This window comes from Poecile atricapillus, chromosome 17 (assembly GCF_030490865.1).
Source record: "Poecile atricapillus isolate bPoeAtr1 chromosome 17, bPoeAtr1.hap1, whole genome shotgun sequence".
NCBI lineage: Eukaryota > Metazoa > Chordata > Aves > Passeriformes > Paridae > Poecile > Poecile atricapillus.
The window spans coordinates 7037278-7046859 of NC_081265.1; the positions used below are offsets into that span (position 1 = coordinate 7037278).

A 9582-nucleotide genomic window follows, 5' to 3' on the forward strand; every position below is an offset into this window, starting at 1 on the left:
TGCTCCTCCTCCCCTCCCCACAGACCGTGCCCAGCTCCAGCCTGGGGGAATGGGAACATTCTGCCTCAAACCACGCTGGAAAGCCCACAGCTCCAAATCCAGATTTAGCCCATTCACCCGTGCTAAGGAATATTTCATTTATTCCAGCCTGACTCATCCTTTGGTGTATTTCCCTTTTGCCAGACAGAAACCTTATGGTGTCTCTGGAAGTCTTGCCACTTCTCCACTGTAAGGGAAGTGACTCAGCTCGAAGCATGGAGCTGAGTTCCCATGGAAGCAGATATCCAAATATTTCTCTCTCAAGCACACTTAGAGTTGAGGAAAGGTTTTGAAAGAACCATGGATTGTTCTCATTGTTGGCCTAAGAGCTGCACAGGGAGAGGGGCTGGGCAAGAGCTCTGGAAAGTTCGTGCAATCTGTTTTCTAGGATTCTGTCTCAGAGTAGATGGCAACTGGGAATGAGCCAGAACAGAAAGGTTTCAGCACCATCTTAGAGTTGGACAGATGTGACTGAGGAAACCTTGAAGTAATTTAATTTACAAATCAGGATTTATTCAGCTCCTACTGGACTGTAAAATTTTATCTCAATGCTTTCCACCAGCCACCTCTTCTACAGAAAACAAACCCAAGTGGCTCAGCCAGGCTTAAAGGGCAGTCAAACAGCCATGTGGGAGGATGTGAGAGGAAAAAGGGATCTAAAAATGAGCAGAATCTGGAAGATGTCTCTGCTGGCTGGTCAGGGAATCCAAGAGAATGAAGGCACCCACAGCAGCTGCTGGGAAGAGAATGAAACTAAGCGAGGTTTGGATGATACCTGGAGAGCAGCTTCTGTCCTGTTTGACAGGTGTGAGTGTGAGCCAGGGGGACTGAGCAGGACCTGATCCCACGTGGAACACTCCTGTCCTGCCCTGCCAAGTGAGGAACAGCTCTGGCACTGCTGCTGGAGCACAACTCCCGGCTTTTCCAGGGACAGGAGCACAGGGGGAACACACCCGAGACAGCTCCGACCTCACTGGGCACAACCATCCAGGTACCTCAGCACACTTAGGATAAAAAGGGTAAAACTGTGGCTTGCCTCTAATTAGACATATTTTAGATGCATTAATTATGCTGCATTGCTGAGCTAGTTCTTGCAAAGTAAAATAGTAACAGGTTGTAACTTTTATGAGGACAATTGGTCTGGAAAAACAACTTGGGTGAAACATCTGGGTAAAGCAGCTGCTGCACCAGCTTTCAACAGGAACTGTGAGATGGGAGTTTGCTGAAACATTTTAACATTTTCATTCCCAAAGTCACCTGAGACAAATCAAGAACTGATGTCACCAGTGAAGAGCCAACTGATTTTGCTTCTACTAATAAAACATAAAATCAAAGTGTTCTTTATGATCTCTGCATCCAAAGCCACCAACTCATCAGAAGTTTGCCCATTCACACACACACCAAACACCCCAAGTTTTGAGCTGATTTCTCTTTACTTCACAGTCTTGGCAAAACAAATCTGCATTCAAAAGTCATTTCACATTAATATATTAATCAAACGCTTTCAAAATAAATATTTTTTTTAAATAACCATTTCTTTACATCACTGCAGTAGCAATTTTAGAAAAGTCAGTGCACAAACAGTAGCAATTTCATTAATCAGCTAAACTCAAAGAAGAAGAAAACAAGAGGTGGACCTTTTTTCTCTCCGAGCAGGCTGCATGCAGCAAGTCTCAGCAGTTCCCTAGCACAGGATCTTGTCACTTTGCTGGGAAGGATTTTCTCTCACAGCTGTCAGAAGTGAAGTGTGACTTGTGCAAAGCTTTGTACAATGCAAAAGTTTCACAGCCCCGGTTCTCATCAGTCCTGCAGAGGTTCTGCACTGGAGTTGTTGCTAGTGAAACCAAGGAGTCAATGCTATGAGGAGTCTGTGTTTGGGTGACTGGGAATTCACAGCTGGACCAGGAACACAAACAGCAATAAACAACACTTTGTACCTTACAGCTTATTCCAATGTTTTGCATATTCTCTCAAGTGCTTCCAGGACAGAAATAAAGCAACTGCTTTCTGCCCATTAGGTGTTAATTCACCAGGTAAATCACAGCAGGAAAATGCTTCACTGGCCAAAAAGTGTAACTCGTGTTACAACAAAGGAAAAACAAAAGTGCATTACAGACTATGAGGAGAATGTTCAGGACTTAGTGAACTCATCTAACTGGAAAATAGAGACTGCAGAAACATCAGTGTTCCCATGGGATCTAAACTGGTCAGATGCTACTGGAGAACCCTGTGAGGAGCAGCATGTCTAAGGAAGAGAAGTTGGTCAGTACTGTCATACATGGTGAGCAGCAGGGAAACTTGAAGGGCTACCAGATTGCTATGATTGTCAGGAATGACTTAGACTAAAAACAAAAAGAAACCCAAGAAAGTTGAATATATATCTGAAAAATGTCATAGGTGTGTATTTCCTTTCAGATCCCAAAGGTTGCCTTTGAGTCCTTTCTCAAGAGCAAAGAGTTGGATGTGACACTCTGGATTAAAAAGAATAACCAGAGGCATCCCTGTGTCCAGAGGTGCTCTTGGATGCACACTAAGGGAAAACTCAGGACACCTCCCACCCCCAAGAGCCTTGTTTCCATGTCATGATCATGTTCATTAGCAGTTTTGAGGATGCTGACTCTAAAGCAGTATAATTTAAGTATCAAAAGAAACAGAGCTAAGGGAAGCAGTCACAGATGAAGAGAACCCCCAGGTGTAGCAGTGCTGTGCACAGGGAGGAGGGAATGCTGCAGGACAGCAAACCCTCAGAGCTCCACAGGTGACCCAGGCTGTCAAAATCCCTCCCCTTGCTCTGCACAGACCTACTCCTAGAGCCCCTGAAAGCAGTGTGCCTTGAGGGAAGGCTCTACTCCTCAGTGCTATGGATTGTGCCCCAGAATTCTGCCAAAATGGAAAAAAAAAGAAAGCAATGAGTCATGGAGAAGTTGTGTGTCAGCTTATTGGTTTTTCTTGTCCTCTGGTGGGAAGTATGGAGGAGGGGGTGGCTGGTCCTGCAATAAAGATGACAAAAGGACATCAGTGCATGGCTAAGAATAAAACAGTAAACTCAAAGCCCCCAAAAAACCCAAGACACCAACATCAATTCAGAGCAGCTGTGCCACTGAGAGAGGATCTGGCAGACACACACCTGGGCTCCCCTGCAAGCCCAGAGCAACAGGGACTCACCGTGGGCATGTAGACGTTGTGGGGGTTGCCTGGGCTGTAGTAAGCACTGGCAGCAGCCTCAGCAGCCTTGGCTTCAGCTGTCACAGGGAGAGAAGTGACAGGACAGGGACACACAGAGAACTCTTTACAATAAAGCAAGGACTCCTGGCCATCAAGAGTTACTAACAGAGCACCCTATGAGCAGGGCTCAAGTTGCAAAATAGCTACAACAAACAATTGAGCATTATCTCTTCCAGTTACCACAGAATTGTCAATTCCCAGTGAAACAGAGGAAGATGGAGTTTGGAAATGTCACCTGGGACTTGCATGTCAACCATAAATAAATGCTTGCTGCTGCCTTGCCTAAATACAGACAATATCCTTTATAAAAAAGCAGTGAACAAACCATCCTTCCTGGGAGTGAAATCAACAGGCAAAACAAAAATCAGCACAAGTTTATAGCAGCTCAGGGAATTTATGTATTAAAGACGGTAATTTATGAGGATAATCCAGATCCTCCATTTCTGCAGAACACAGAAATCTTGTACAACCCTCTGGAGCAGTGCCACCTTCCAAATAATAGTTCAAAAGATGAATGGTTGCTTATTCAAACCAAAAAGTTAAATCCTTATCCAAACAAATATTCTTATCTGCAAGAGATCTATGGCTGTGCCCAACCACAATAGCTCTTTTTTCATTTTAATAAATCCCAAATGAGTGAAAAATGAGGCTGATATTTTACCAACTCCTTTCCATCATCTCTTCTCCTGTTTCATATTGTTTCAGCAAAAACAATCACATTAAGAATGAAAGAGGGGAAGGGGAACAAATACCACCAAAGCCAGAGTTGTGAACTAAAATGGACCACAAACACACTTCACCATCAGTTTCCTTTTATTTATCCATTAGGGCAAGATTACCACAACAGGAGAATCACAAACTGTATTTTTTCTGTCAAAAGAAGAGTAAATCCATCTGTAAAATGCCCACTAACGGTGTCTTCCCTGAAGAGAATTGGGCTGGACTCCAGACTGAGCTGGATATACAAGGCTGGAGATTAGGGGAGCTCCCTAATCCCTTTTCTAAACAAATTTCAACTTCTAAGTGGAGCTTCAAAGTTCCCAAAAAGGAAAAAGTCTGTTTCATTCCTAACAAAACTGTTTTGAGTTCATTCACCTGGACATGCACGTACCTGCAGGAGTGGAGGGCAGGTCTGGGCCACTGACGTGGGGCTCCATGGGCCCTGGGTATGGTGGGGGTGGAAGCTGCATGTAGCCCATGTTTCCATCGGCCGCAGGAGGACCAGGATAAAAGTCTGTCAGGAAAGGAGATCACACAGCAAGAGACTTAACTCCTCTGGGTGGAGTTATCAACCAAAAGCAGCCAAGGTAAATGTAATTAAACTCAGGTACAAAAGCTACATGTCATCACTAAAACACTGTGTAAAATCTGTGGTTCTTTCCCTTTTTACCTATTTTAACTCTTACTCACTAGAACAATCCCCAGCCTCAGTTCCCAGGGTTACCTGGAGGAGGAGGTGGGTATGGATAGCCCCCGTTAGCTGCAGGTGGTGCAAAAGCATAGGATCCATTTGGCATGTAGGAATAGCCATAAGCTCCACTGGGGATTTCACCTCTGGAGACTGGAAAAGCAAAGACAAGACCTCATCAGAACATCAAGCCTGTCTCAAATGCAGGCCAAGAACTCCAACAAACTTAGACAGTCCTTATGAGAAAAACAAGGAAGTGTCATCCCAATAAATCTGCTGCTTGTTGGATGTGAAAAAAAGTCTTTTTTAAAGCAAGCTTCAGACAAGGGCTCCTGAAACCACAGAACTCTGGCAGTCACCCCCAGACCTCCATACCTTGTGATGCCACCTGCAGCATCCTCTGCCCAAATTCAATTGCACCCCCAGCTGAAAACGTCATCTTGAATGTGGCAGATCCTTCCCAGCCACCTGAGGGAGGAAAGACAGCACTGAGGAGCAAGGAGAAGCCATTTCTGTGCTATTTAGGCTGCGTGCTGTTCTTTATGTAATTCTTTATAGAGCTTTAAAAAGCTTATCCCAAAAATTCAAATTAAAAAAAAAAAAAAAAAGCAAGCAGAGGAAGTGGCAGAATTATGGTATCATCAGAAAAATTCACATTGGGGTATTGTCAGGTCAAGAGACACCTGAAGCAGAAACATCCACGAGGGAGAGCTTCAAAAGATTTCTGGAGTTGTGGCCGTTGCCACAGTAGCTGTCACAGGCCAAGCTATCAGGAGTGCTGGATTTGCTCTTGCTTTGGATAAGATTAGTACAGAAGACAGGGATTTTGTTAATGCTGTTTGCTAAAAAGCCTTTGCAACTACACCTAACTGTCATCTCCAAATTAGTTTGGGAGTCTGAGTGCCCAACAAAGCAAAGAGCTTAATGAAAAACATGGTCCACATAAATCCATTAGAGCCCATGGAAGATATTTCAAGTCAGAATAAATAATAATTAAACAACAAATCTCACATTACAGTATAAAAAAAGAAAAATAAGCACAGACCAGAGTCCCAAAAAAAGCATCAAAGCAGAAGCTGTGCTGAAACAGAAACAAGTAGATTAAAGAGCCTTTTAAGCTAAACCAGACTCTCATGGCTTTTAAGACAACATCATCATTAAAGGAGATGGCCTCTGGGAAAAATTAACAAAGATTTAGCTAAAGCCTTTTGCCTTTCACACAGTTATTATTGTTAATGCTCAGGCTGCCTCTCATGCTGGATGGTCCCACTCAGCTCCCATGCAGAAGCTACAATGCTGATTTCAGAACTCCAGCTGAAGGCTCTTACACCCTGTGCTGTGATTTCTGTGCCATAACTACTAGACTGAATCAAGCTGAGGACGAAAGTTTGCTGAACTCTGTGCCTTTGGTAAAAAAAACAGTTAAAACCAAAATTATTCTTGAAAATGTCTGCCACAGCCTTCTCATTGAGTTTAAAGTGAAACAGCTCCTTAAATTCCCTGATTTCAAGACAGTCCATTTCCTTCCAAGTGCTGTTTTCACTGCCAGGATGCACTACAGCAATAGCACACCTGTCCTTGAGCTGCACAAGAAACACAATGGAGAAAGTGCTCTGGGGATCTGCACCTGAACCCAGAGCCAGAAAAGATCTGAGCTTTTGGCACAGGAGAACCTGGATGCAGGTGGGATAGGTGATCCCAAGTGACCAAAGCAAAATTACATCCTCATTCTTGCTGACTCCACTCTGATGTTTATTTGCTGAGATCACTTGTTTGATTGAACTTTCTGTTTTGCAGAGGGCAGGAATGGGATGGGTTGCAGAGCACATCTGCTCATTGTAACTGAGCAGGGAGCTGGTAAGGGGAATATTTTTAGCTGCCAATGTAAGAAACATGTTTTTGCAGGAGTGTGAAAACCCATTTGGACAGTGTCTAGGTTTGGTTAGCCAGGGTTTTGCTATGAATTGAGCAGCTGAACTGAGACACTGAACATACCCTATGCAATACCTACCTCCTGCCTCTGCTTTCACTGTGCCCTTGATGTAATTTGCCCCAAACACTGGCTGCTTAATCTCACAATCCTTCAGCAAATAAAAGGGCATCACAAATGACTGCATAGCATCCTTCCCCTTCGACACAAAGATAACCTGGAAAGAAAGTAACATTACAACAGCTATTCAAAACCAACAGGAAACACAGCCCTGATTTATTTTATGAACAGACTCCTCCATGGACTGAAACCCCTCCCAAATCACCAGTTCCACAAGCCAAAAGCTACACACAACAGCCACAAAGGTAAACCAAATCCTCAAGGTAGTAAAGCCTTCCAGGAAGTCTCTTGCTCAGCTAATGCTCCTCACAGATTCCAGAGAACCTGCTAGTCCACACAGCTATGATTTAGTAGCTGTGCTGTTGCATTCAGCATTTCCAGACCACTGCTAATTTCCAGTTCGAAGATGCCTGATGGACAAAACAGCTGCCTGTACAAGAACTAATCAGATTTATTATTTGTTGACAAATAGATGGGATATGCCATGATTCATAATGCTTCCCAGAGGGAGAGGATGAGCCACACTTGAAGCAGGAGTAGATTATCCTGACTTTCATGCATTGAGGACATTTAAATACAGAGTCCAGGGCTGTTATCTCCTTAGAGGAGATAAAGCCTTTCACCGCTCACCCGGTAGGGAGTCAGGAAAACACTCCCTTTCTTGGTCCCCTTGAAGGCCTCTGGCATCGGCTCCAGATCACTGAAGGTAATTTCTACATGGTCATAGGTCATCAAAACACTGCAAATGGTGACAGAAGAGACAGGAGTTACAGCTCAAAGCAGAAGTGCAGCACGCACAGGAGTTTGCTGACCTACCAAAACCACCTGTAACCTCAGCATTGATGGAGATGCTGAGCAGACAAACTCAGTTCCGGTTTGCCTCTTTTTTGTTGTTGTTGTTGGCAGCAGCAACTGAAGTAGCACTGGCTGCTTATTCCCTTCCCAGTGTGCTGACACAGCTGCTGCTGCTGTCTGCACAACCAGGCAGCAAACCCGGTCAACGGAGCTGATCAAAATCTCAAGACTTGTTTTGGTTTGTTTGTTTGAAATTGTTCTGCATTTCTGCTGGATCAGTTCCCTAATTCGATTGTCCCCAAGTGACATGACAGAGGAAGGACTGCAGGAGAAGAAACTGCTCAAGCTGGCTTATGCAACATGGCTGTTGAAGGTCTCACCACAGCTCAAGCACCTCTGACACAAAAATGTGATCCAGAGGAACTCCCCTTCCTTGCCAGAAGACTTCATTAACTTGTGTTGCCTGCACTGATTCCTTAATTCTCAATTACAAACTGACCTGATTAAAACCTTTGCATGGACACAGCAGGTAACTTATACTGACATTACAGCACCACATTAGGGACTCTAATCCCTAAAGCTGCAGAAATCTCCACCACCTCTATCTTTGGCAGCTGACATGTTTCCATCCTCAGTCATTTGCCTGTAAATACCTGTCCCTCTAGGAACAGCTGGGGAAGGGCAGTAGGACCAGCTCTGTTCAGGCTGCATAATTTCAGCTGGATCAACCCAGGGACAGGCAGGCCCTGACGAAAGGCAGGCTGACAGCTGGGAACAGCAACACCTTCAGCTGATGCAGTTCTCTCAGGGAATGCAAATTTAAGTACCTGAACTGATCCTACTAAAGCCGTCTAAGAAGTGCCACGTCCCAGGTGGAAGTCAGGCACAGAATTCCTGCAGCAATGTTTAAGTGGCCCCGTGGAAAGAGGCGCTGGAGGAAGAAGCACTCCTTTGTCCCCGAAGCAGATGACTGCCACGTCAGAAGCACGCTGGCAGGCAGCGGGTGCGGACAGCCCTTTGCCATGCACACAGAGGCAGCTCTGTGCAGGCTTGCCGTTTCCATGGTTATATCCCAGCACCTTTTTCCAGCACTGTTGCTCCCTCCCGCACACACAGAAAGGGAGCTGTGCTCCAGGAACCTGGCAAACCACGGCGGGCAGCCTTTGAGCTGAGGCACGATGCAGGTGCAGCATCCCCGAGGGGGGAGGCCTGGCTCCAGGCCAGATCACCTGGGCGGGAGCTGAGCTCTGCCAGCCCTTCCTGAGCCTTCGGGGGAGAGGCTGGGGACAGCAGCAGGCTGGGGGACAGGCTGGATGCTGAGGGAAACGGTGTAGCAGGAGGGCAAGACCCGCGGCTGAAGCCCAGCAGAGCTCCCCTGGCACAGGCCCTGGGGCAGGGGGATATTTACAGCCCCTAAACCGTAGGGACATGAGGGGAGGACGAGCAACGCCGGCACCGAGAGTGTTAAACCACCCCCTTTACCCGCCTCGCCCCCTCAGCACGCCCCCCCATGACCCACACAACCGCTCCCCCTGAGGGGGAAGGCAGGAGGAGGGCAGGGGGAGAAGGCAACTCGCCGCTGTCTCCCGGCTCCCGAGGCCGGAGGAGGGGAGAAGGGGATAGCACCTCACTTCTCGCTGTTGTTAACGATGACGCCGCCGCCCTCCGAGTGGTTCTTGTTGAGCGCCATCGCCGCCTCCTCCTCCTCCTCCTCACAGCATCGACCCCGTTCTGCGCCTGCGCGGGAAAAAGGCGCTGCCGTCAATGGGACCGAGAGGCATGCTGGGAGCTGTAGTCACCGCCATCAATGGAATGTGTCACTTCGATTTCTCCGCGCGGTGCGTGCTGGGAGTTGTAGTGCACTTTACGCCGCCTTCGCACTGTGCCGTTTGCCCGCGCGCTGTATTCTGGGAGCTGTAGTCCGTCCATGCTCAGTATTAGCACCCTCGTGTCAGCCACGCGGTGCATGCTGGGAACTGTAGGCCGGCCGCCATGAAGCTCCCCTTTCCCCGCCTCAGGGCCTGGCATCCTCTCTCTTTGTAATACAGATGTTTGGTGGAGTTAA

The 9582-nt window shown here is 46.6% G+C and overlaps 1 protein-coding gene across 2 annotated transcripts; it reads right to left on the minus strand.

The window, feature by feature from the left end:
- Positions 1-1453: 1453 nt before the first annotated feature.
- Positions 1454-9268, minus strand: WBP2 (WW domain binding protein 2). 2 transcript variants are annotated; one of them, XM_058852523.1, is made up of 8 exons: positions 9149-9268; positions 7353-7461; positions 6684-6819; positions 5048-5140; positions 4709-4825; positions 4376-4498; positions 3205-3281; positions 1454-3029 (listed from the first exon to the last, which is right to left on the minus strand). In XM_058852523.1, exons 1-8 carry the CDS (start codon positions 9205-9207, stop codon positions 2976-2978), a joined length of 768 nt encoding a protein of 255 aa, XP_058708506.1. In that variant the 5' UTR covers positions 9208-9268; the 3' UTR covers positions 1454-2975. The 2 variants fall into 2 exon arrangements, with proteins under 2 accessions (XP_058708506.1, XP_058708507.1); XM_058852524.1 differs by having other exon boundaries at positions 9144-9258.
- Positions 9269-9582: the final 314 nt, after the last annotated feature.